General features: G+C 45.6%; 2 protein-coding genes across 2 annotated transcripts in view; both read left to right on the top strand.

Moving 5' to 3' along the window:
- The window catches only part of LOC310930079 (inter-alpha-trypsin inhibitor heavy chain H3-like), a gene marked incomplete at both ends in the record, with an annotated part of 12,441 nt that extends 4,319 nt beyond the window's left edge, over positions 1-8,122 (top strand). Inside the window, 15 exons of the mRNA XM_083892976.1 lie at positions 23-151; positions 1,909-2,025; positions 2,108-2,276; positions 2,369-2,494; positions 4,161-4,342; positions 4,945-5,130; positions 5,216-5,355; positions 5,996-6,156; positions 6,335-6,361; positions 6,483-6,521; positions 6,696-6,809; positions 6,908-7,109; positions 7,201-7,373; positions 7,754-7,865; positions 7,984-8,122. Coding sequence (XP_083749102.1) covers positions 23-151; positions 1,909-2,025; positions 2,108-2,276; positions 2,369-2,494; positions 4,161-4,342; positions 4,945-5,130; positions 5,216-5,355; positions 5,996-6,156; positions 6,335-6,361; positions 6,483-6,521; positions 6,696-6,809; positions 6,908-7,109; positions 7,201-7,373; positions 7,754-7,865; positions 7,984-8,122 — 2,016 coding nt within the window. The remainder of the gene's footprint in view (positions 1-22; positions 152-1,908; positions 2,026-2,107; positions 2,277-2,368; positions 2,495-4,160; positions 4,343-4,944; positions 5,131-5,215; positions 5,356-5,995; positions 6,157-6,334; positions 6,362-6,482; positions 6,522-6,695; positions 6,810-6,907; positions 7,110-7,200; positions 7,374-7,753; positions 7,866-7,983) is intronic.
- A 2,610-nt stretch (positions 8,123-10,732) lies between these two features.
- Positions 10,733-27,079, top strand: LOC310929290 (inter-alpha-trypsin inhibitor heavy chain H3-like; the record flags this gene model as incomplete). Its single annotated transcript, XM_083892013.1, has 21 exons — positions 10,733-10,849; positions 11,249-11,278; positions 11,391-11,414; positions 17,403-17,557; positions 17,677-17,781; positions 18,246-18,408; positions 18,788-18,898; positions 18,999-19,127; positions 20,873-20,989; positions 21,072-21,240; positions 21,333-21,458; positions 23,118-23,299; positions 23,952-24,137; positions 24,223-24,362; positions 24,953-25,113; positions 25,292-25,318; positions 25,653-25,766; positions 25,865-26,066; positions 26,158-26,330; positions 26,711-26,822; positions 26,941-27,079. The coding sequence occupies 21 exons, from the start codon at positions 10,733-10,735 to the stop codon at positions 27,077-27,079; spliced, it is 2,682 nt and encodes an 893-aa protein (XP_083748139.1).
- Positions 27,080-27,866: the final 787 nt, after the last annotated feature.

Genomic DNA, 27,866 nt, shown 5'->3' on the forward strand with positions numbered 1-27,866 from the left:
TTTGTGTTCATGTCCTCCTCAGGCACATATCTCCTTCTCACCAACAATGGAGCAGCAGAGGAAGTGTCCAGACTGTGATGGAACGCTCATCGATGGAGATTTCATCATCAAATACGACGTAAACAGAGGAAAGAGCTTTGGGGACCTTCAGGTCAGCTGTCAATCAACAATCTGTGATGACATGTAACTGTAGAGCGAGGTTTGCTGTCAGAGCCATGATGGCTGACAAAGCTCCTGAAAAAATTAATGGTACCAGTGCCAGTTTGAGGTTCTCTGTGCACTTTACATTGATAGAGATTGAGCAAAGTCTCACAGAACCTGACAAACTGAATATATCTGAACATTATTATATCTGACGTTATTCCAGACCTGCATCGCTGTGACATCTTCAGCTTTCTAATAAAATCTCCCTCATTCTACACTGGAGATCATCACAATAAAAGCATGCAAAATAAACATGCCCTGAACTTTGTCAAAAAACATTGAGGTTTTATTCAAGTGTAACTAAACCCGTTCTTCAGAGGCTAACTCCACCCAACGTCATTTTAATTCTTATATTTGGGACTCTGGAGGCCTCACTCATGTTTCTGTGGTCCGCCTCAGTCTAAGTACAGGAGATAAAACACTCGATATTGACTTCCGCACTCATTGTTAAGTCACAATGAGACATTCCTGGAATTGTTGTCTCGCAGAGCTCCGCTTTGTCCCTAAAAAACGCGAGAGTGCAGGCGAGGGCAATAATATCCTGAAGATCTGAAGTCTGCAAAGTGTTCTATTCTTGTCTGCACAGTGCAGCACAGAGTTCTACACAAACTGTTTACGTAACCGGACCGGGTTTTTTCAGAGATTTCGATGAGCCCGAGATTACGATAAAACACATCGTTCTCAGCAGTGGCTGAACTGTTGGTTTTGAACCTTCAGGGCTTCATAAACAAGGTAATGACGCAGACAACACTAAAAAACAGCGCTAATTGGAACGTCCGGTCTAGGTCCACTTTAAGGTATTTTTACCAAAGCATGTCACAGACATGTCCATTAGGACACCAGGGAACTCTGTTAACTTGTAGAAATAGAGTTTAATATGTCTACTTTAACCTCTTCTTCCCTGACCCTCTTTTTGGAGTCCCTGCTCGAAAATGACATGCCCAAACTAAATAGAGTAAACCTCTGCAGTTACAAGCTCAATGTGGTATCAGATAACACTTGTGAGATTCCACCAGAGGTGTAAGTTTCACTGTAGATGCCACTGTGTCAGAGTAAATGCACATGGAACACAGCATAACTGAAGGACTTTTTTTTTCTCTCGCCTAAAAAAATATTGCATTTTAAAGCAAATAACACCTTTAAAATATGCAGTAGGAGCTTAAAAACACATGGAGGTCATGTAACAACATGTGGACATGAGCTGTGTAAAGTCTGATGCTGCTGAAATTAAGCAGAGTGAAATTACAGAGGTTTTAGTAAAGAGATGTCTGGGCGTTCTCACTTTTGGCTCAGCTTGGCACCATCTGTGCCATTTGAGATTTCTTAGGTACCAAATTATTAAAAACCCATTTAATTTTATTTACATGTCAATATTGGTCTAAAAATTACTTGTTTTGAAATAAAAAAATAAATAATCGAGTGTGCGGTGCGTATAACAACTCTGCAGCTCTGCAGCACCTTCAGTTACGCAGCGCCATAGCTCTGGCTTACCTTGGTCAATTAGGGTGATTGACAGCTCATTTTAAACCTCTAAACCGGTAGCTGAGTTTCTGACCTTTCTGTGGGTATGCAGCATGTCTGTGTTTGTTAAAGTTAGATATGGTTTTATGACGCTTTTGTCGCTGCGTCTGACACTGCCCCCGATCCCGGGGGCAACCGTGAAGAAGAGGTTCAACAATTTGTTTGTGATTCTCTTTCCCTCAGATTGTGAACGGGTATTTTGTCCACTTCTTTGCGCCTCCTGACCTGCGCAGAGTCCCAAAGAATGTGGTATTTGTAATTGACATAAGCGGATCTATGTCCGGGAGAAAGATGGATCAGGTGAGCGACTGCTGAGGCGACTGTAAAAAATATCAACGCACACACTTGTACCTCTGACCTTTTGACCTCTGACCCTTTCTAGACACGAGAGGCGATGTTGCAAATCGTCAAAGACCTCCACGAGGACGACCACTTTGCCCTCATCAAGTTTGATGACACCATTTACACCTGGAGGGACTCACTCATCAAAGCAACCAAAGAAAATTTAACTGAGGCCATTCACTATGTGGAGGGCCTCCAGAGTGAAGGAAGTCAGTGGCGAAATATGACTTGGGCTCCAAACGCTTTCCTTCTGTGTCACAAACGATATATTTTGACTCTCGATTGCATGTTTTACTTTCAGTGACCAACATCAACGACGCAGTGTTAAGAGCGGTGAACATGCTGATCAAAGACAGGAAGGAGAAGAAGCTCCCTGAGAGGAGCGTTGATATTATCATTTTACTGACTGATGGGATGCCAAATGTTGGTGAGTAACTGGAGTTTGTACGTGAATACTCACATTTTAATGATGAGCTTTATGGACCTTAGTTTAGAAGTAACTAAGTAAGGACTTTCTTATTTTTGTGTGGCACAACTAGCATTCACGTCCTTCACGTATCACAAAGGAACACTTTAAACTATTGCTCTTAAGCCACTTTGCTCGTGCTTTGCTTGTGGACGGTTTAATGAATTCAACGAAATAAAGAATGGATAAAAGTAGGCAATATCATAGGACTGCAATGATTAAACTCGAAAAACTCTGCCTCGAATATTATTTTAATTTCTATCTCGTGCAGCCTGTTCCACAGGCGCAGGGATCATTGTTCCACACGGGCCGTTTTAGCAGACGCACACCCGGATTTCAGCTGTCGCGATGGCGGAGACGGAGAGTGAAACAGGCCGTAAAACTGGCGTACCACAACAGCACGTCCTCAATCATTCAGCATCTGAGCCGAGAGTATCCAGTCGCTAATGCTAACGTAAACGTTGATGTTAGCCGATTTAATGTAGCTTACTAGGGCTGCAGTTATCGAATAGTTTCGTACTCGAGTATTCTGCCGAGTAATCAGATTTTTTTTTTTTTTTTATTAAAAAGAAACAATAATAATAGTTTTGCATTTTCCATCTGCGATTAATCGAATAATAATTGTTCGAATACTCACACAACTATATCAACTGTAACTTGGGACACAAACTTAGACCAAAAACAACACTTGATCGTAATTAGCTGTGTGTTTACCAGCAGCATCGATCAGTCATCTTCTGTATCTTCTGTTATCTGTAGGTCGTACCTATGTTTCCCGGATCCTATGTTCCCCGGGTCCTATGTTCCCCGATCGGGGAGCATCGACCTTTTTTTTAAAAAAGGGTCGATGTTCCCCACTTTGTGGAAGCCTGGGTGTGGAGCTCCAGGGTAAAGGGGTAGGGGTAGGTTAGGGTTAGGGTTAGGGTTAGGGTAAGGGTAAGGGGTAGGGTCCTATGTTCCCCGGGTCCTTTTGGGTGAACAGCGGGGAACATAGAACCCTTTTTTAGAGAAAGGGTCCTATGTTCCCCGCTTTGTATGAGACCGGGGAACATAGGACCCGGGGGAACGATTTTCGCGAGATGTTTTCTTCATCCAAAAGGGGGCATAACAGAAAATAATTGAGAAGCACTGGATTAGACCAAGTGCTGACTACGCACAAGATGCCTGTTTCTCTAGAAGTTAGAGCTTAGATTGGGCCCAAAAAATCAGGCCCGACCCGAGCCTGTGCACGTTTTCTCCGAGCCCGACCCGGACCCGACACATTAACCGTAATTGAACGCATATGTTGCTAATGGCGATACACTTCCTGGTTTTTATATGACGTTCACGGCTGCAGGTTTTTACACCTTCACACAATACGACGTGCTATACCATACACACGGACACGACGAGGGAGAAAAAATACAAATGCTTGATCAAGGGCCTGACCCGAGGATAGTGGCGGGAAATATTGGTCGGGCTCGGGAACGGAATCTAAACTCTACTAGAAGTTGTGTTATCTTCCAAATGTGCTGTCCTAAACCTACCAAACAACTGACTTCAAGTGGAAGCCTTAGACAAATATACATATATATATATGTATATGTAGGATTTTAAACCGTTGTATGTTGTATCTGTGACTTTAAAGGAGAGTCAAACACTCAGAATATCCAGGAGAATGTGCGCTCTGCAACTGGAGGGAAAATGTCTCTGTTCTCTCTTGGATTTGGTAACAGCGTGGATTACGCTTTCCTGGACGTGATGAGCAAACAAAACAAAGGGCTCGCCCGCAGAATATACGAAGCTTCAGATGCAACGCTTCAACTCCAGGTGAAAGCTTTAGAATATGATTAATAGTTTTCTCTTCATTGTGGACAGTGCTTTATGAGTCACTTGTCAAGGTTGAAGCCTGTCAAGGAAACCGTTTGAAAGATGTGCAATAAACTGTATGTTACATTTCTACCAATAACTTATCCAAACACCATCAAGTGGGCACTGGCCTTAGTTATTTACCTGCTCATGTTGAAGCCTGTCAAAATTGTTGGACAGTTTTGCAAGTACAGGTACCTGGCCAATCACAAGACAGTTGAGAAAGCTGTCGTTGGCTGGCCAATCACAACACAGTCTGTCTTCTGGGGTTAGATTTCAGTCTGAAACAGCGCGGCTGACGAGAGCTTCAGTGAGGAGAGATTTTGATCGGCTCGTTTGAAGCAGCTAGGAGGTTTTTGACCATGAAAACAAGTTAATGTATGTAAGCAGACCTCCATAACTCACATATATGTGCAACAGGACCATCAGTGAAATTTATATGTCAGTAAAAATACTTTATTATCTCTTTAAATCACATTGTACCAGCTTCGTCACCTTCATCCACAATTATATACATCTGTAAAAACCTGTGTACAAACTTTGTGTGCGTGCTTTTATTTCAGGGCTTCTATGATGAAGTTGCCAGTCCTCTGCTTCTGGAGGTGGACCTGCGTTATCCTGACAACACAGTGGATATGTTGACCACAAACCACTTCAGCCAGTTGTTTAACGGCTCAGAGATCGTGGTGGCTGGTCGGCTGACCGACAACGACCTGGACAACTTCATGGTGGACGTGATGGGTCAGGGGGTGAGAAGAAGAAGAAGACAACTGCAGAAATGACTGCTGTGTCTGTTATTTACTTTGTTGATTTGACGTAAACTCTTCCCTGTAGTTTGAGGAGGAGTACAAAGCACAGGGTCTGGCCAGTCCTGTGAACTGGACCGACATATACCCAGATGAGGAGTACATCTTTGGGGATTTCACAGAGCGTCTGTGGGCCTATCTGACCATCCAGCAGTTACTGGAGACGAGGTATTATTGAAATAATTAAAGGTCTCTACCAATAAAATTTATGTCTGCTTGAGTCCATGATGGCTCACGAACGTGTCGCCACTTTCTTAAAAAATCAGACTCTCGTGCACCGAAGTCCACGGAGAAAATCAATGATTTTACATCAGAGCACAGAGGCATTATTGATCATGTCAAATTTTGGTCAAAAAACATTAAAACTTTTTGTCAAATGTTGGACGACATACTATAGGATGACTTTTCTGTCAAATTTTGGACAATTATTTATTTATTTATTTTGTTGTTTGTCAAATATTGGACATGTTTTTTTTTTGACAAATTTGGGACAAAATTTTCTTTTTTTTCCTTTTGTCAAATTTTGGAGAGCGTATCAGTGTCTCAGGCTGGTTCACCGCTATTTCACTGCCATAACCTTTTGTTTTTACTTTTTTGTCAAATTGTATAAGTCATACTAATGTATACTTTTTTTGGTCAAATTATAGAAACATTTTTTTTTTACTTTTTTGTCAGATTTTGGACAAAACATTTTTTTTTCTTTTACTTTGTTGTCAATTTTTGGAGAGAGCCTATCAGCGCCTCAGGCTATTTCACTGCCACTGCCTTTTGTTGCAACCTTAAACAGCCATATTTGTCACTCCTGCAGTAAGAGTGGTCCCTCAGATGAGAAGGAAAACGCCACAGCCAGGGCATTGGACATGTCTCTGAAGTACAGCTTCGTCACCCCTCTCACCTCCATGGTGGTCATCAAGCCTGAGACTGAGGATGGAACAGACAGCCCTCTTATTGCAGACAAGCTGACTGAAGGTGAAGATGGAAATGAACGTTATTAGTATTATTATTATTATATTATGAACCTGCACCACTGGCTGTTGAATTGATATTTTCCAACATTATTTCTCTTTGCTCGACTATAACAGTGGTGGTTCGTGCTTCACTGTGAACTGTGGAAAGTAATAAGCTGTTGTTTTCTTTTATTTGGCAGAACAAAGACAAGCGGTAGAAAGAAGAGGTGAAACGGTCATTTGTTTTTACCATAAAGCAAAAAAGATTTCTAGATTTATGTTAATGGACTGCACCAACTAACTTGGTTTTATCATTCCTGTATATAGGGTATTATACAAGCCCTCCAGTGTACAGTCACTATCGTCCACCATCACCAACATATTTTGGTCAGTCATTTTTTGTTTTTCTCATACTGTGTGTTATTTGAATGCTTTGTGAAAGTTTATTTACAGACATACATGTTCCTCAGAAGCTGACTTTAGTCATCCTCTGCGAAGGAGCTTGGCTGCTGTCTCTTAGCAGTGTTGTCTGTCCTCTACTGTTATTGTGATCATTTGCAGTGGATGGAGATCCTCATTTCATGATAGAGCTGCCAGAGAAAGAAGACGCTCTGTGCTTCAACATTAACGACAAACCAGGAACCATTTTCTCTCTGGTTAAAGACCCAGAATCAGGTCAGTCCTGAGTCCTGATCATCATCAAGACTACCTGGTCTCCTTCTTTATGACCAATATTTGAATATTTATATGACTGAACATATCGTTTCCCTCAGGTATTTTGGTCAACGGCCAGATAATCGGAGACAAAAAAATCCCTCCTGATGGTCAAATTAACACGTATTTCTGGCGGTTTGGCATCGTCCACCAGACTCTGGGGGTGAGGCTGGAGGTGAGCACTCGTGACATCTCAGTGTTCCAGGACAGCAAATGGGTCAAACTGCTGTGGTCGGACTCTGCCTCTCTCAAAGGACTCAAGTGAGCGGCTGCACCATCACTTTCTCTTAGTGAGAGAAACATTTTCCTTTAACCAGTTCAGAATAATCTCCTCCTCCTCCTCCTCCCACAGTGTGGATCTTCTTGTGACCAAGGATCGCAGCCTGACGGTGACTCTGAAAGATTCGGTCAAGTTTGTCATCCTGCTACACAAAGTGTGGGAGAAGCATCCGTACCATCGGGACTATTTAGGTTTCTACACAGTGGACAGTCATCTCCTCTCCTCTGGTGTTCACGGCCTGCTGGGTACAAACATGACACTCTTAGCAGGAAGTAGATCATCACATGGTTTAAGATTATAGCAGCTCAAGAGTTATCCTGGTTATTCTGACATCCCTTTGTCAAGCACGTCAGAGAACTACAGTGGCTCAGCCCTAAAAAAGATGTTGACCTTCTTTGTTTGGGTAGTGAGTTTCTGCTTTAAATACTAAAAAGCACACTCCGACTGGTTTGTCTGTTTGGGCGACTGTAGAAACATGGTGGTGCAAGATGGTGGCCTCCATAAAGCAAGAAGCTTAGACTTACGGACAGTAGATTTCAGTTCTGACAATACACACTACCAAATGTAGTTTCCCTTCAAAGGGTTCGAGAATATTTACTCATTTATGAATCGGCTTGTCCTACAGGTCAGTTCTACCACGGGATTGAATATGAGGTGTCTGAGCTGCGTCCAGGTGAAGTCCCAGAGAAACCGGACGCCACCATGTTTGTGAAAGGCCAGCAGCTCAATGTGACCAGGTACATGCCTCAGATTGGTGGTTCCCAAACACTGAGTCGAGACCCACAGATGGGTTGCAGGAGATTTAGCCAAAAGGTCGCTATATTCTGTTTTAATCCAGTTTTTTTCCGTCCACAGAGGCTGGCAGAGAGACTTCAGGAACGACGTGAAGAACGGGGAAAACGTTCCCTGCTGGTTCATTCACAATAACGGAACCGGCCTCATCGATGGAGACGCGACAGACTACGTTGTGTCAGGACTTTTCAAAACTGTCTAAAACCAGGTTAAACATCGTTACCTACCGAAGACGTCATCAAAATGTAATGAAATGAACATTTCATATGTCGATAAAATTTCTCCGTTATCCGAGTCATAATCTTCTTCAATAATTAGCTGTAGGCGACAGGACAGAACAGCACATTATGTAAAGAGAAACATTTTTGGAAATATGAGAATGGGAAGAATAGTGAAAGGCCCCATTCACACCTGGCATTAAACCCTAACCCATACCCATGCATTGAGAGCAGATTGTTATCCAATCTGCCAAACCACTTCGGGAGGTGGTTGAAGAACGGAAGTGTAAATACAACGATTCTCCGATGCTGGGGAAGATCAGATAGCAATCAGATCTTGATGTGGACACCGAACGACGCATGTTAATACCAAATTCAAACTCAATTCAAATTCATCTCATTGTCGGCTTCACGACAAAAAATCCTTGTTCTTCCTTTTCACATTTGTTGTGGGAATACTTGAATGTTTTGTGACAAATGCTGTGGCTCTGCTCTCGATGCTTACATTTAAATCCCTTTCTTTCGCAGTGTGGGCCAATGATTAAAACAACCACTGAAAGACAAATGCCAATGTAGTGGGAAACTCATTCCTCGATGGTCAAAGATAAAATTTCTCTGTGTTCCAGGTGTCTCTTTGTCACTCTTTTACTCCACAAACATTCTTCACGTGACGTGTCGAGAAGATGATTTGTGGAAATGTTAGCGGTGACGTGCTAAATGCATAACGTAGCGGGCAAGTCAGGACTGGCTGCACCCACACACACAATGTATGGGAAAACCACTTCACCCAAAATCTATCTGTAAGGCTGACCGTTAGTCAGATCGAAGATTTTGGATATGGGTTGAGCATGGCCCGATGGTGTGCATCCTTGATTTTCACTTTCGCTGATTTGTCACGCTACACCAGGCAGCAGCTCATCAGCAGTAGCTGCGCTGTGTGGAGCGAAGAGGGTGGGGGTGAAGAGGCTGTCGGCTCACGGTGGGTGAGACATTTTGACACGGTTCACCGCCGAACATGGTGTTATACTGAAACAACGAGGTGTCCAGTCACCAATACGCGAGCACATGTTTATTTTGCATTAGCATGCTACTACTTTTGCGGCTAACATGACGAACCTGTTTCCAAAGTTAAGCTAGCGAGGCCACAATTAGCATTAGCGTAACCCTGGATTTCCACTGGACGCGTTACGCGCGGTCGCCGTTGCTGATCGCTTCCGTTCTAATCAATGACAGCATTTCCACCGGACGCAAGAAGAAGAGTTAAAGAAGCGTCTTTCGATACATAGCAGTTCTATTCTTGCCGTTGCCGCTGCTGAACCGTGTAAAAATCTCAACAGAGCAGATCGCACCAGACAGGAAGTCCGACAGAGACTCAAAGTAAAACACTTCCGCCCCCCCCCCTTTCGAAATAAAACACAATATGCAGGTCATATAGCCTATCACCACCTAACATCAACATTACGCCGTGACCGTTGCTACCAGGTCAACGGTCAGTTAATCAGAGCGTCTCGGAGAGTCATCATAATGTACGACGAGAGACCGTTAAAGTGGAGTTGAAGTGGGGAAACATAAAATCATTTATGACACCAGATCAACAGTTCTTCCACGTCGGAGAATGAATGTTGTTGTTTCCTTTATACGCTCAGTCTATCGTGGGATCTCACAAACTCGTTCGAGATTATCAGGCGATCTTCTGTGAATACCACTGGCTCCCAAGGCCGCTGCTGGAACGCGCCCGGTGGGGATTGACGCCGGGCAGAGGTCGAAGCAGAACCGCAGCACGTAACGTGTCCAGTGGAAATCCGGGGAAGTGCTAACATAATACAAACACTGTGCAACCTCATAGTGTAGCTAGATGTTGTGAGCGTCAGCCCGGTGGCGTGGCTAATCGAAAATGGAAACATTTGCGTTGTGCCTAATGAGGTTGCACAGTATTTATATTATGTTGGCCTTTACGTTCCTTATAATGCATGGGACCGTAACTATGTTCCCAGGTCCTATGTTCCCCGGGTCCTAGGTTCCCCGGGTCCTATGTTCCCCGCTTAGTTATGTGACCGGGGAACACAGGACCCTTTCTCTAAAAAAGGGTTCTATGTTCCATGTTCAATAAATGCGTTGTTTGCCAAATATCCGAAAAATACATTTTAAATCCAATATCTGCTGCCGACACCAATGTTGAGACGATAATATTGCGCATCTCTAATTTATATCGAGTTAAATGAATGAAAAAAATAATATTGACTTACAGTGAGTGGTTTCACCCAGTGGTGAAACCTTGGTACTGCAATAAAAAAACAAAAAAAAACAAAGCACAAACACATAAATGGCTGTTTAATCATGTTGCCGTCATTCTTTTGCTCTTTTTGGAAGTAATAATGTAACAATGGACTTGTTGTTGTGTTGTGAATCGTTTTATTGGATCCACGGTTGTTGTTGTGCAATGATGCGTCAGCATTTCTACCTCAGGGTCTCCAGAGCACAGAGCTCAGGTCTGTATGTCAACATACACACACACTTTCTGACCCTCCCCCTGGACAGAGAGCTTTTTTCCCCCTCAGTACTGAAGTCAGTTAGTGTTCAGTGGACGTTTGGTCATGTCTGGACTGCTGCGTGTTCATCTGCTGCTGCTGCTGTCGGGCTGCGTCTGCCTCTGGCTGCCCAGTCTGAGCCGGGCAGCTCTGGTCATCTCTGAGGACCATGAAGCTCCACAGGTGAACTCACTCTCACACACACACACACACTGATCTTTTTGTTCCCTGACTTTAATCCAAACCTTTTTCAGAAATTGAGTTTAACTCTGTCCCTATTTGTTTTTAGCGAGTACTTTCCAGGACCAATTCCCTCAAAGTCAAGGACTTAAGATGGGAGGGCGACTTGTCAACAAGTGATTGTCTTTCAAGCAGCTGAAATATGAAAGAGCTTGTTTTCAAACGCTACGATTCATTTAATTATCGATTAATAATTAATGAATCTTTACAGCCCATAATTACAATTAGTAAAATATTTCACTATTACATTTACTGCAGTTTAACTGTAGAGTGTGGGGGTGTGTTTGTCTTGTGTGGGGGCGTCATGGCCGTTGAACTCACTCTGCTGTGTTTGCGCTTCAGGAGACGAGAGGAGCTGCCAGGTCACTGCAGGTATTTGATAGAAACGCATTCACACACAGAAATTCAGTTGGCTTAAACCACAATATTGTAAATAAACTGAAAAATACTGAAATACTTAGTTTTTCCTTTGTTTTTCTTACAGAAAAGAAGCGCCAACGAGGCTACGGTAAGATAATTTTGCTTGATGTTCATGTCGAGACTCTTGTGTCACATATGAAGTTTCGAGGCGATCGATCAATGTATGGCGAAGTTATGGGGCGCTTCCTGTTTCATGGCGAATGGATGCAATTCACCAAATCTGAGAAAACCTTTGATGCATGGATAAAAAAAATTATGCATTTTTTATGTTGGTATTTACGAAACGTGCAAATCACCAAGATATATTGTGAGCTTTCCACTCACTGGGGTTCCGGAAGGACGACGAGATGGCTGAGAGTGAGTAAATTGACCAGTTTATTGCAACAGAAATAACCAAAACAAACAAAGGTAGACAGTGTTGCTGCGTCCGTGCTCTGCTGCGCTTTCTCCGCAAATGTTCACTTTTCTTCTCTCCGTCTCTCCGTCTCTCTCTCTCTCTCTTTCTCGCTGTCCGTGTGTGGACCCAGCCTACTGCAAGAGACCAGAACCAGGTTACAAACGTGCTTATATAGCTGACTGATTACCTGATTCTGTCCAGCTGTCTGATCACCGGCTGAGCCACTCCTCCCTTCTCTCCAGCAGCCGTCGCTCTAACCAAGCCCCACTGCCACATACCCCCACCGCCCGACTTAGGCCGGCACCCCGCCGGCCGCAAGCCCACTCCCCCCCCCCCTCCGCAGAGCGGGAGAGGAAGTCGGCCACGGCCATGCGGTTCCCCGGCCTATGGATCACCTTGAACCGGAAAGGCTGTAACGCCAGATACCAGCGAGTGATCGGCGCGTTGGCATCTTTCATGCGGTGGAGCCATTGGATCGGGGCATGGTCCGACCAGAGGGTGAATGGGCGTCCCAGGAGATAGTAGCGGAGGGCACCGACCGCCCACCGTATGGCGAGGCACTCTTTCTCCACCGTACTGTAGCTCACCTCCCGCTGAGCTAGCTTCCGGCTGATGTACAGTACGGGGCGGTCGACCCCCTCCACCTCCTGGGACAAAACAGCCCCCAGCCCGCTGTTCGAGGCGTCGGTCTGCAGGATGAAAGGGAGAGAAAAGTAAGGTGTATATAAAAGTGGCTCCCCACAGAGGGCTTGCTTTACCCTCTCAAACGCCAGCTGACACGGCTCCGTCCACTGGACCGGATCTGAGGCACCTTTTCGGGTCAGGTCGGTTAGGGGGCTGACCAGCTCCGAGAAGGCCGGGATGAACCTCCTATAGTAACCGGCCAGCCCCAGAAACCTCCTAACCTCTTTTTTGGACTTGGGTCTTGGGCAGGCTGCAACCACTGCGGTCTTTTGTATCTGTGGCCGCACCTGCCCTCCCCCCAAGTGGTACCCCAAATACCGTACCTCCCTCCGTCCAACTGCACACTTCCTTGGATTGGCCGTGAGCCCCGCCTTCCTCAGGGACTGCTCCCACCTGCTGCATATGCTGCTCCCAGGTCTCACTATGGATGATGACATCATCCAAGTAGGCCGCAGCATATGCAGAGTGAGGCCGCAACACCCGGTCCATGAGGCGCTGGAACGTAGCTGGGGCCCCGAACAAACCAAACGGAAGCGTGACAAATTGGTACAAACCATACGGAGTGGAGAAGGCCGTTTTCTCCCTGGACTCTGGCGACAAGGGAATCTGCCAGTAGCCCTTGGTCAAATCCAGTGTCGTGAAAAAGCGAGCCGTGCCCAGCCGATCCAGGAGTTCGTCGACCCGGGGCATTGGATAGGCATCGAATTTGGACACCTCGTTGACTCTACGGTAGTCCACACAGAACCGTATTGACCCATCGGACTTGCGAACCAGTACAATGGGGCAACACCAGTCACTGTTGGACTCTTCTATTACCCCCATCTCTAACATGGCCTGAAGTTCTGCCTGAACAGTTTTCCTCTTGTGTTCTGGCAGCCGATAGGGTCGTGAACGCACTGTCACACCCGGGGAAGTTTCTATGTGGTGGTGTATGAGGTTCGTGCGCCCTGGCAGGGGAGAGAACACGTCGGCAAACTGCCGCTGCAACGAAGCCACGTCTGCTCTCTGGCCCGGCGAGAGATGATCGTCAACGGGGACCGGCGCCGACCTGTTTGATTTAGTCACCTCCGGTCCCAGTTCATCTCTCTCAATCACCGTGGTGGCCAGAGAAACAGACGCCACCTCCCTCCAGGCTTTGAGGAGGTTAAGGTGGTAAATCTGTGTTGCTCCGCCCCTGTCAGAACGCACAACTTCATAGTCGACATCCCCCACTCGCCGTGTGACCACAAAGGGCCCTTGCCACTTGGCGAGTAATTTGGAGCTAGACGATGGTAGCAATAGAAGCACTTTATCTCCCGGTGAAAACTGTCTAAGTTTAGCCCCTCTGTTGTACAGCCGCTGTTGACGTCCCTGGGCCTGGAGCAAATTCTCCCGTGATAACTGACCCAGTGAATGGAGCTTTCGCAGGTCCAGGATGCTTGGACCTGCCTCCCAGTTTTCCTTAACCAGGTCCAAGACACCCCGAGGTTTTCTGCCAAACAAGAGTTCAAAGGGCGAAAAACCCTTGGAGGCCTGGGGCACCTCCCTCACTGCAAACAACAGAGGGTCCAACCATTTATCCCAATTACGACTATCCTCGTGCACGAACTTACGAATCATGTTCTTTAGTGTTTTGTTAAACCGCTCCACCGGGCCGTCAGTCTGGGGATGGTACACACTAGTCCGAATTGAGCGGACGCCCAGTAATTCGTATAGTTCGCGTAGTGTACGTGACATAAACGATGTGCCCTGGTCAGTCAGGATCTCTTTCGGGATCCCAACTCGGGAGATGACCTGAAACAGTGCCTGTGCAACACTCTTCGCCGAGATGCTGCGCAGGGGCACTGCCTCGGGATAGCGCGTTGCATAGTCCACTAGAACTAATACAAAGCGATATCCCCGTGCGCTCCGGTCTAATGGCCCGATGAGGTCCATGGCAAGTCTATCAAAAGGGACCTCCATTAACGGTAATGGGCGCAAGGGCGCTTTTGGGGTGGCCGGAGGGTTGAGTAATTGACATTCGCGGCAGGATGCACACCACCGACTTACATCGGCCCGAATGCCCGGCCAATAAAATCGGGCCATGATCCGGTTCAGTGTCTTATCATATCCGAGGTGACCCGCCATGGGGTTGTGGTGAGCCGCCTGGAAAATAGTTTCTCGGCGGCTTTTTGGGACTAACAACTGGGAGAGCTCTTCCCCTGTTTGAGTGTCACGACTCACTCTGTATAATCGGTCTTTAACGACCACAAAGTAGGGGTGAGTGAGTGCTGCGTTAGGGTGAACCGGACAACCATCAATTTCCATCACTTGGTCAAAGGCGTGGCGGAGGGTCTCATCCCGAGACTGTGCAAGTGGAAAATCTTCCATGGGAGCCATCTGTGCCCCCCCCCCAGCAGCGTCGGGACGAGGTGCAGCGAGGTGCTGACTTACGTGACCGCTCCCTCATGGTTTCCCCCGCTAAGCTCGTAAACCCCGGCCAATTTGTTCCCAAAATTAGAGGGTGCGTGAGGCGAGTACTAACTCCAGCCTTTACTCTATGTTTTTTTCCCTTAAAATAAATTTCCAGAGCCACCACTGGATAATCGTGAATATCCCCATGCACACACCTCACCCTCACCCACGATGCCTCCAACAATGCCCCGGGTCGAACCAAGCGCTGATGGATCATGGTCTGTTCACAACCAGTATCCGGCAGAGCTTGGTGTGTACCCCCTTGTATACATACCGGTATACGGTACGTCCCTCCCGAACCGGGGGAGGCGGCCGGCGGCCCAGCAACCCGAACCACTTGCCCCACTTCCATGAGTGGGCACTCAGCTCTGATGTGGCCGGGCTGCCCACACCGCCAGCACACCTGCCCTGGCGTCTGAGGAGCCCCCCGGGGTGCCAGGTGATCAGACACGTAGGCTGGGCCCTGTGGGAAAGACGGCAGAGAGTAATTAGTGGACCGGAGCGATGCATGCTCCGGCTGTGTGTGTGTGGGGTTGTGTGTGTGTGGGTGTGGGTGTGGTGCAGGAGCCACTGCCGCTGCCGCTGGGAACCTCCTCCTCGGGGCTGGGGTAGGACGGCCTGCAGGGGTCGTCGCTGGCTTGGTTTCCTCCCTCATGCTCCGCCGGGGAAGAGAGAGATGGTCCTCCGCGAGGACGATCGCTGCCTCGATGTTGGCGGGGCGGTGGCACTGGACCCAATTGGCCGTAGATGATGGTAATCCCGCGATGAACTGCTCCAGTGCCACCTGTCCAACGACGTCCTCGGCGGAGTGGGTCCCCGGCTGGAGCCAGCGCCTCGCTGCGTCCAGGAGCTGCTGCGCATATGCAAAGGGGCGCCCGGCTTCTTCAAACGAGAGCCCCCTGAACCGCCACCGGTGTCCCTCCGACGTACTGCCCAGCCGGTCCAGGATGGCTCTCCTCAGCTGTGTGTAGTTGTGGCGCGCGGCCGCCGGCAGGCTGTGCACGGCCAGCTGCGCCACGTCGGTGAGCAGTGGAAGAAGCCGGACCGCTCTCTCCTCCTCCGGCCACCCACACGCATCCGCCGTGCCATCAAATATGTCCAAATATGCCTCCGGATCATCTTCTGCGGTCATCCGCTGTAGGGCGATGGGCGGAGATCGGCCCCGACCGGGCTCCGGATCAGCGCTGTGGGCAGCCGGGCGTTGCAGCAGCTCCCGCAGGAGTGCACGATTGTCCCGATGTGATGCCGCAATGTCGGCGAGGAGCTGGGACTGCTGCTGCTGCAGCGTTGTAGTGCTCTCCTGCATTGCAGCGAGGTGCTGAAGGGCCAGCGACAGCGGAGATTGTCCTTCCATGGTCCCTGCTCAGGTGCCAATGTGAGCTTTCCACTCACTGGGGTTCCGGAAGGACGACGAGATGGCTGAGAGTGAGTAAATTGACCAGTTTATTGCAACAGAAATAACCAAAACAAACAAAGGTAGACAGAGTTGCTGCGTTCGCGCTCTGCTGCGCTTTCTCCGCAAATGTTCACTTTTCTTCTCTCCGTCTCTCCGTCTCTCTCTCTCTCTCTTTCTCTCTGTCCGTGTGTGGACCCAGCCTACTGCAAGAGACCAGAACCAGGTTACAAACGTGCTTATATAGCTGACTGATTATCTGATTCTGTCCAGCTGTCTGATCACCGGCTGAGCCACTCCTCCCTTCTCTCCAGCAGCCGTCGCTCTAACCAAGCCCCACTGCCACATATATATATATATATATATATATATATATATATATATATATATATATATTCAATGGCTTTAATGGCTAGAAAAACATCTGTGTCAGACTCTGGTATCAGCACTGGTTTTTGCTGAAAGACACATTGACATTGAAGCATTTAGGATTTTCAGCTTTTACCCAAAGCGACTTCCAAACAGGAAGAAACTGCATAAAAGAAGTCTTGGAAAGAAATCCACTAGATAGGAAGTGAGTGGACTGACAGAGGGTGAGGGTGCCGGGGTGGATCCAAGTGCAGAAGGAGATAAGGGTTAAGGTAAGTGCTAGGACAGACAATGCTCTTGGTACACCCCTGTTCTGGTGGCACTCCGTAGGTCATTCTACCAGCGTGGAAAGACACATGAAGTAATCGAGGGGCAACATAAGCCTTTATACCCATGAAGGACTTTGTAGGCTAGCATCAGTTATTTGAATTGGACGCGGGCGGCTAACAGTAGCCAGTGGAGCTCAGTTAACAGAGGGGTGTGGCATGTGCCCTTGTAGGCCGATTGAAGACCAGGCGCGGCCACCACGTTCTGGACCATCTGTAGTGGTTTCACAGCACAAGTCAGGAGACCTGTTATCAGGGCATTGTAGTAGTCAAGGCAGGAGACGATCAAAGCCTGTGCTAGGATCTGGGTAGCTTGTTGAGTTCAGTACGGTCTGATTTGTCTTATATTGAATGCAACACATGGTACAGAGTCCTCTCTAGTTAAAAGGTCCTGAGATTGACTGACCAGAATGCAAAATTGTCTTTGCTGAGCAGCCAACATGTTGTGTCCATGTCCTTCTCCTTCTGCGTCAGGTGGAGGTTCACAGCGTCACCGTGGACTGCACTGTGACGTCTCGTTTCGCCCGCACCGTCATGACGTCCGTGGCTCTGAACAAAGCAAACACCTCGCAGGAAATCTTCTTTGAAGTGGACCTGCCCAAGACGGCCTTCATCACCAACTTCAGCATGTCTGTGCCTCTACACACTCTAAACTTCCACTGTCTCCACACTCGCAGAACTTTTCTTCCTGAAAACAAGCTGAATTTTATTGTCTTGTGGCGTCTTTGTCCGTCTTTGTGCCTCGCAGGGAAATTGAAGGTCGGGTGTATGTTGGGGATGTGAAGGAGAAAGAAAAAGCCAAGAAACAGTACGAGAAAGCTGTTTCCTCTGGACAGACTGCTGGACTGGTCAAGTGAGTCGGTCAAGATGAAAATACATAAAAATGGAACAACAAAATATGAGTCAAAAGCAATAGGGCCAATTCCTATCTTAACCCTCAAGCTCAACCCTTAATCTTAACTGGCCCTCAAAACCAAGTGTTATTATTTTGTCACTTAGAAATGGGACACCCCTTAAATGCAGATATGTCTTCAGACTGTAGGGGGCAGAATAACGCGGAAGCTGCGTCCAGTCTGTCAACTCCAAAAAAGAAGAAGAACACATTTACGTCACGATTATTTATTACGATCTGTCAGTCAAGTTATTAGGTTGTCAGTTAGTTATAAGATGATACTCATACAAATACCTTTACCTCTTTACTAAAACCGCTGTAATTTCACTCTGCTTCATTTCAACAGCATCAGACTTTGCACAGCTCATGTCCACATGTTGTTACATGACCTCCATGTGTTTTTAATGTCCTACTGCATATTTCAGGGCCTCTGGGAGAAAGATGGAGAAGTTTTCAGTGTCTGTCAACATCGCGGCTCAAAGTAACGTGACCTTCGTTCTGACCCACGAGGAGCTGCTTCAGAGGAAACTGGGCCAATATGAGATTCTAACACGAGTTAAACCCAAATCACGGGTGCAGAAATTCCAGGTGTGTCTCTGCTCGTGATTCAAATCTCACGCTGAATTCATTCACAATGGTCACTTTAAGACTTGATAGTGGGTGGACCTAACACTTGTTGCTAGTGGTAGCTAGCTAAGTTAGCAGGGCAGTGTCTGTCATGGCTAACTACGCAGCAAGAGTTGCTCACGTTGCTATAGTTGTTGGATACACATTTTCTGACAACAAACCTCAGTCATGGTGTTTTAGCCTGATATTTATCGTGATTTGATTAACTTGACCTGATCAGCTGACACTCACTGGAAAGTTGTGCTAAACACAACGTGAGCAAACACAACGGACCCACAAGTTTCTGGTTATACCGCCACTAAGCGTCACAGGGGTTTTATTTGTTTCTGTGTTGAAACAGATCATGGCCAACATCTACGAGCCACAGGGCATCTTGTTTGTTGATGCACACGCAACCTTCCTCAGCAATGACCTGCTCCCCCTGGTGGAGAAAACTGTCACAGACAAAAAGGTGAGCAATAAGAAAGGCCTTCAAATATTCATGGTTGTTCATTAGTTTCCTTTAATTTTGTCTTCACATTTACTACGTTTTGTGTTCATGTCCTCCTCAGGCACATATCTCCTTCTCACCAACGATGGAGCAGCAGAGGAAGTGTCCAGACTGTGATGGAACGCTCATCGATGGAGATTTCATCATCAAATACGACGTAAACAGAGGAAAGAGCTTTGGGGACCTTCAGGTCAGCTGTCAATCAACAATCTGTGATGACATGTAACTGTAGAGCGAGGTTTGCTATCAGAGCCATGATGGCTGACAAAGCTTCTGAAAAAATTAATGGTACCAGTGCCAGTTTGAGGTTCTCTGTGCACTTTACATTGATAGAGATTGAGCAAAGTCTCACAGAACCTGACAAACTGAATATATCTGAACATTATTATATCTGACGTTATTCCAGACCTGCATCGCTGTGACATCTTCAGCTTTCTAATAAACTCTCCCTCATTCTACACTGGAGATCATCACAATAAAAGCATGCAAAATAAACATGCCCTGAACTTTGTCAAAAAACATTGAGGTTTTATTCAAGTGTAACTAAACCCGTTCTTCAGAGGCTAACTCCACCCAACGTCATTTTAATTCTTATATTTGGGACTCTGGAGGCCTCACTCATGTTTCTGTGGTCCGCCTCAGTCTAAGTACAGGAGATAAAACACTCGATATTGACTTCCGCACTCATTGTTAAGTCACAATGAGACATTCCTGGAATTGTTGTCTCGCAGAGCTCCGCTTTGTCCCTAAAAAACGCGAGAGTGCAGGCGAGGGCAATAATATCCGGAAGATCTGAAGTCTGCAAAGTGTTCTATTCTTGTCTGCACAGTGCAGCACAGAGTTCTACACAAACTGTTTACGTAACCGGACCGGGTTTTTGATGAGCCCGAGATTACGATAAAACACAGCGTTCTCAGCAGTGGCTGAACTGTTGGTTTTGAACCTTCAGGGCTTCATAAACAAGGTAATGACGCAGACAACACTAAAAAACAGCGCTAATTGGAACGTCCGGTCTAGGTCCACTTTAAGGTATTTTTACCAAAGCATGTCACAGACATGTCCATTAGGACACCAGGGAACTCTGTTAACTTGTAGAAATAGAGTTTAATATGTCTACTTTAACCTCTTCTTCCCTGACCCTCTTTTTGGAGTCCCTGCTCGAAAATGACATGCCCAAACTAAATAGAGTAAACCTCTGCAGTTACAAGCTCAATGTGGTATCAGACAACACTTGTGAGATTCCACCAGAGGTGTACGTTTCACTGTAGATGCCACTGTGTCAGAGTAAATGCACATGGAACACAGCATAACTGAAGGACTTTTTTTTTCTCTCGCCTAAAAAAATATTGCATTTTAAAGCAAATAACACCTTTAAAATATGCAGTAGGAGCTTAAAAACACATGGAGGTCATGTAACAACATGTGGACATGAGCTGTGTAAAGTCTGATGCTGCTGAAATTAAGCAGAGTGAAATTACAGAGGTTTTAGTAAAGAGATGTCTGGGCGTTCTCACTTTTGGCTCAGCTTGGCACCATCTGTGCCATTTGAGATTTCTTAGGTACCAAATTTTTAAAAACCCATTTAATTTTATTTACATGTCAATATTGGTCTAAAAATTACTTGTTTTGAATTAAAAAAAAAATAATCGAGTGTGCGGTGCGTATAACAACTCTGCAGCTCTGCAGCACCTTCAGTTACGCAGCGCCATAGCTCTGGCTTACCTTGGTCAATTAGGGTGATTGACAGCTAATTTTAAACCTCTAAACCGGTAGCTGAGTTTCTGACCTTTCTGTGGGTATGCAGCATGTCTGTGTTTGTTAAAGTTAGATATGGTTTTATGACGCTTTTGTCGCTGCGTCTGACGCTGCCCCCGATCCCGGGGGCAACCGTGAAGAAGAGGTTAAACAATTTGTTTGTGATTCTCTTTCCCTCAGATTGTGAACGGGTATTTTGTCCACTTCTTTGCGCCTCCTGACCTGCGCAGAGTCCCAAAGAATGTGGTATTTGTAATTGACATAAGCGGATCGATGCATGGGAGAAAGATGGATCAGGTGAGCGACTGCTGAGGCGACTGTAAAAAATATCAACGCACACACTTGTACCTCTGACCTTTTGACCTCTGACCCTTTCTAGACACGAGAGGCGATGTTGCAAATCGTCAAAGACCTCCACGAGGACGACCACTTTGCCCTCATCAAGTTTGATGACACCATTTACACCTGGAGGGACTCACTCATCAAAGCAACCAAAGAAAATTTAACTGAGGCCATTAAATATGTGAAGGGCCTCCAGAGTGAAGGAAGTCAGTGGCGAAATATGACTTGGGCTCCAAACGCTGTCCTTCTGTGTCACAAACGATATATTTTGACTCTCGATTGCATGTTTTACTTTCAGTGACCAACATCAACGACGCAGTGTTAAGAGCGGTGAACATGCTGATCAAAGACAGGCAGGAGAAGAAGCTCCCTGAGAGGAGCGTTGATATTATCATTTTACTGACTGATGGGATGCCAAATGTTGGTGAGTAACTGGAGTTTGTACGTGAATACTCACATTTTAATGATGAGCTTTATGGACCTTAGTTTAGAAGTAACTAAGTAAGGACTTTCTTATTTTTGTGTGGCACAACTAGCATTCACGTCCTTCACGTATCACAAAGGAACACTTTAAACTATTGCTCTTAAGCCACTTTGCTCGTGCTTTGCTTGTGGACGGTTTAATGAATTCAACGAAATAAAGAATGAATAAAAGTAGGCAATATCATAGGACTGCAATGATTAAACTCGAAAAACTCTGCCTCGAATATTATTTTAATTTCTATCTCGTGCAGCCTGTTCCACAGGCGCAGGGATCATTGTTCCACACGGGCCGTTTTAGCAGACGCACACCCGGATTTCAGCTGTCGCGATGGCGGAGACGGAGAGTGAAACAGGCCGTAAAACTGGCGTACCACAACAGCACGTCCTCAATCATTCAGCATCTGAGCCGAGAGTATCCAGTCGCTAATGCTAACGTAAACGTTGATGTTAGCCGATTTAATGTAGCTTACTAGGGCTGCAGTTATCGAATAGTTTCGTAATCGAGTATTCTGCCGAGTAATCAGATTTTTTTTTTTTTTTATTGAAAAGAAACAATAATAATAGTTTTGCATTTTCCATCTGCGATTAATCGAATAATAATTGTTCGAATACTCACACAACTATATCAACTGTAACTTGGGACACAAACTTAGACCAAAAACAACACTTGATCGTAATTAGCTGTGTGTTTACCAGCAGCATCGATCAGTCATCTTCTGTATCTTCTGTTATCTGTAGGTCGTACCTATGTTTCCCGGATCCTATGTTCCCCGGGTCCTATGTTCCCCGATCGGGGAGCATCGGACCTTTTTTTAAAAAAAGGGTCGATGTTCCCCACTTTGTGGAAGCCTGGGTGTGGAGCTCCAGGGTAAAGGGGTAGGGGTAGGTTAGGGTTAGGGTTAGGGTTAGGGTAAGGGTAAGGGGTAGGGTCCTATGTTCCCCGGGTCCTTTTGGGTGAACAGCGGGGAACATAGAACCCTTTTTTAGAGAAAGGGTCCTATGTTCCCCGCTTTGTATGAGACCGGGGAACATAGGACCCGGGGGAACGATTTTCGCGAGATGTTTTCTTCATCCAAAAGGGGGCATAACAGAAAATAATTGAGAAGCACTGGATTAGACCAAGTGCTGACTACGCACAAGATGCCTGTTTCTCTAGAAGTTAGAGCTTAGATTGGGCCCAAAAAATCAGGCCCGACCCGAGCCTGTGCACGTTTTCTCCGAGCCCGACCCGGACCCGACACATTAACCGTAATTGAACGCATATGTTGCTAATGGCGATACACTTCCTGGTTTTTATATGACGTTCACGGCTGCAGGTTTTTACACCTTCACACAATACGACGTGCTATACCATACACACGGACACGACGAGGGAGAAAAAATACAAATGCTTGATCAAGGGCCTGACCCGAGGATAGTGGCGGGAAATATTGGTCGGGCTCGGGCACGGAATCTAAACTCTACTAGAAGTTCTTCCAAATGTGCTGTCCTAAACCTACCAAACAACTGACTTCAAGTGGAAGCCTTTCACAAATATATATATATATATATGTATATGTAGGATTTTAAACCGTTGCATGTTGTATCTGTGACTTTAAAGGAGAGTCAAACACTCAGAATATCCAGGAGAATGTGCGCTCTGCAACTGGAGGGAACATGTCACTGTTCTCTCTTGGATTTGGTAACGGCGTGGATTACGCTTTCCTGGACGTGATGAGCAAACAAAACAAAGGGCTCGCCCGCAGAATATACGAAGCTTCAGATGCAACGCTTCAACTCCAGGTGAAAGCTTTAGAATATGATTAATAGTTTTCTCTTCATTGTGGACAGTGCTTTATGAGTCACTTGTCAAGGTTGAAGCCTGTCAAGGAAACCGTTTGAAAGATGTGCAATAAACTGTATGTTACATTTCTACCAATAACTTATCCAAACACCATCAAGTGGGCACTGGCCTTAGTTATTTACCTGCTCATGTTGAAGCCTGTCAAAATTGACAGTTTTGCAAGTACAGGTACCTGGCCAATCACAAGACAGTTGAGAAAGCTGTCGTTGGCTGGCCAATCACAACACAGTCTGGCTACTGGGGTGAGATTTCAGTCTGAAACAGCGCGGCTGACGAGAGCTTCAGTGAGGAGAGATTTTGATCGGCTCGTTTGAAGCAACTAGGAGGTTTTTGACCATGAAAACAAGTTAATGTATGTAAGCAGACCTCCATAACTCACATATATGTGCGACAGGACCACTCTATGGGAGCTTTAATAAACACAGAGTTACCAAATAAGGAAGTAGCAGACCAGCAGTGAAATCTATATGTCAGTAAAAATACTTTATTATCTCTTTAAATCACATTGTACCAGCTTCGTCACCTTCATCCACAATTATAAACATCTGTAAAAACCTGTGTACAAACTTTGTTTGCGTGCTTTTATTTCAGGGCTTCTATGATGAAGTTGCCAGTCCTCTGCTTCTGGAGGTGGACCTGCGTTATCCTGACAACACAGTGGATATGTTGACCACAAACCACTTCAGCCAGTTGTTTAACGGCTCAGAGATCGTGGTGGCTGGTCGGCTGACCGACAACGACCTGGACAACTTCATGGTGGACGTGATGGGTCAGGGGGTGAGAAGAAGAAGAAGACAACTGCAGAAATGACTGCTGTGTCTGTTATTTACTTTGTTGATTTGACGTAAACTCTTCCCTGTAGTTTGAGGAGGAGTACAAAGCACAGGGTCTGGCCAGTCCTGTGAACTGGACCGACATATACCCAGATGAGGAGTACATCTTTGGGGATTTCACAGAGCGTCTGTGGGCCTATCTGACCATCCAGCAGTTACTGGAGACGAGGTATTATTGACGAATTATGAATGTGTCGCCACTTTCTTAAAAAATCAGACTCTCGTGCACCGAAGTCCACGGAGAAAATCAATGATTTTACATCAGAGCACAGAGGCATTATTGATCATGTCAAATTTTGGTCAAAAAACATTAAAACTTTTTGTCAAATGTTGGACGACATACTATAGGATGACTTTTCTGTCAAATTTTGGACAATTATTTATTTATTTATTTTGTTGTTTGTCAAATATTGGACATGTTTTTTTTTTGACAAATTTGGGACAAAATTTTTTTTTTTTTCCTTTTGTCAAATTTTGGAGAGCGTATCAGTGTCTCAGGCTGGTTCACCGCTATTTCACTGCCATAACCTTTTGTTTTTACTTTTTTGTCAAATTGTATAAGTCATACTAATGTATACTTTTTTTGGTCAAATTATAGAAACATTTTTTTTTTACTTTTTTGTCAGATTTTGGACAAAACATTTTTTTTTCTTTTACTTTTTTGTCAATTTTTGGAGAGAGCCTATCAGCGCCTCAGGCTATTTCACTGCCACTGCCTTTTGTTGAAACCTTAAACAGCCATATTTGTCACTCCTGCAGTAAGAGTGGTCCCTCAGATGAGAAGGAAAACGCCACAGCCAGGGCATTGGACATGTCTCTGAAGTACAGCTTCGTCACCCCTCTCACCTCCATGGTGGTCATCAAGCCTGAGACTGAGGATGGAACAGACAGCCCTCTTATTGCAGACAAGCTGACTGAAGGTGAAGATGGAAATGAACGTTATTAGTATTATTATTATTATATTATGAACCTGCACCACTGGCTGTTGAATTGATATTTTCCAACATTATTTCTCTTTGCTCGACTATAACAGTGGTGGTTCGTGCTTCACTGTGAACTGTGGAAAGTAATAAGCTGTTGTTTTCTTTTATTTGGCAGAACAAAGACAAGCGGCAGAAAGAAGAGGTGAAACGGTCATACGTTTTTACCATAAAGCAAAAAAGATTTATGTTCATGGACTGCACCAACTAACTTGGTTTTATCATTCCTGTATATAGGGTATTACCACACGCCTTCAAGCCCTCCAGTGTACGGTTTCTATCGTCTACCATCACCAACATATTTTGGTCAGTCAATTTTTGTTTTTCTCATACTGTGTGTTATTTGATGCTTTGTGAAAGTTTATTTACAGACATACATGTTCCTCAGAAGCTGACTTTAGTCATCCTCTGCGAAGGAGCTTGGCTGCTGTCTCTTAGCAGTGTTGTCTGTCCTCTACTGTTATTGTGATCATTTGCAGTGGACGGAGATCCTCATTTCATGATAGAGCTGCCAGAGAAAGAAGACGCTCTGTGCTTCAACATAAACGACAAACCAGGAACCATTTTCTCTCTGGTTAAAGACCCAGAATCAGGTCAGTCCTGAGTCCTGATCATCATCAAGACTACTTGGTCTCCTTCTTTTTGACCAATATTTGAATATTTATATGACTGAACATATCGTTTCCCTCAGGTATTTTGGTCAACGGCCAGATAATCGGAGACAAGAAAATCCCTCCTGATGGTCAAATTAACACGTATTTCTGGCGGTTTGGGATCGTCCACCAGACTCTGGGGGTGAGGCTGGAGGTGAGCACTCATGACATCTCAGTGTTCCAGGACAGCAAATGGGTCAAACTGCTGTGGTCGGACTCTGCCTCTCTCAAAGGACTCAAGTGAGCGGCTGCACCATCACTTTCTCTTAGTGAGAGAAACATTTTCCTTTAACCAGTTCAGAATAATCTCCTCCTCCTCCTCCTCCCACAGTGTGGATCTTCTTGTGACCAAGGATCGCAGCCTGGCGGTGACTCTGAAAGATTCGGTCAAGTTTGTCATCCTGCTACACAAAGTGTGGGAGAAGCATCCGTACCATCGGGACTATTTAGGTTTCTACACAGTGGACAGTCATCTCCTCCCCTCTGGTGTTCACGGCCTGCTGGGTACAAACATGACACTCTTAGCAGGAAGTAGATCATCACATGGTTTAAGATTATAGCAGCTCAAGAGTTATCCTGGTTATTCTGACATCCCTTTGTCAAGCACGTCAGAGAACTACAGTGGCTCAGCCCTAAAAAAGATGTTGACCTTCTTTGTTTGGGTAGTGAGTTTCTGCTTTAAATACTAAAAAGCACACTCCGACTGGTTTGTCTGTTTGGGCGACTGTAGAAACATGGTGGTGCAAGATGGTGGCCTCCATAAAGCAAGAAGCTTAGACTTACGGACAGTAGATTTAAGTTCTGACAATACACACTACCAAATGTAGTTTCCCTTCAAAGGGTTCGAGAATATTTACTCATTCATGAATCGGCTTGTCCTACAGGTCAGTTCTACCACGGGATTGAATATGAGGTGTCTGAGCTGCGTCCAGGTGAAGTCCCAGAGAAACCGGACGCCACCATGTTTGTGAAAGGTCAGCAGCTCAATGTGACCAGGTACATGCCTCAGATTGGTGGTTCCCAAACACTGAGTCGAGACCCACAGATGGGTTGCAGGAGATTTAGCCAAAAGGTCGCTATATTCTGTTTTAATCCAGTTTTTTTCCGTCCACAGAGGCTGGCAGAGAGACTTCAGGAACGACGTGAAGAACGGGGAAAACGTTCCCTGCTGGTTCATTCACAATAACGGAACCGGCCTCATCGATGGAGACGCGACAGACTACGTTGTGTCAGGACTTTTCAAAACTGTCTAAAACCAGGTTAAACATCGTTACCTACCGAAGACGTCATCAAAATGTAATGAAATGAACATTTCATATGTCGATAAAATTTCTCCGTTATCCGAGTCATAATCTTCTTCAATAATTAGCTGTAGGCGACAGGACAGAACAGCACATTATGTAAAGAGAAACATTTTTGGAAATATGAGAATGGGAAGAATAGTGAAAGGCCCCATTCACACCTGGCATTAAACCCTAACCCATACCCATGCATTGAGAGCAGATTGTTATCCAATCTGCCAAACCACTTCGGGAGGTGGTTGAAGAACGGAAGTGTAAATACAACGATTCTCCGATGCTGGGGAAGATCAGATAGCAATTAGATCTTGATGTGGACACCGAACGACGCATGTTAATACCAAATTCAAACTCAATTCAAATTCATCTCATTGTCGGCTTCACGACAAAAAATCCTTGTTCTTCCTTTTCACATTTGTTGTGGGAATACTTGAATGTTTTGTGACAAATGCTGTGGCTCTGCTCTCGATGCGTACATTTAAATGCCTTTCTTTCGCAGTGTGGGCCAATGATTAAAACAACCACTGAAAGACAAATGCCAATGTAGTGGGAAACTCATTCCTCGATGGTCAAAGAAAAACTTTCTCTGTGTTCCAGGTGTCTCTTTGTCACTCTTTTACTCCACAAACATTCTTCACGTGACGTGTCGAGAAGATGATTTGTGGAAATGTTAGCGGTGACGTGCTAAATGCACAACGTAGCGGGCAAGTCAGGACTGGCTGCACCCACACACACAATGTAT

Source organism: Microchirus variegatus (assembly GCF_963457635.1).
Source record: "Microchirus variegatus genome assembly, chromosome: 7".
Lineage (NCBI taxonomy): Eukaryota > Metazoa > Chordata > Actinopteri > Pleuronectiformes > Soleidae > Microchirus > Microchirus variegatus.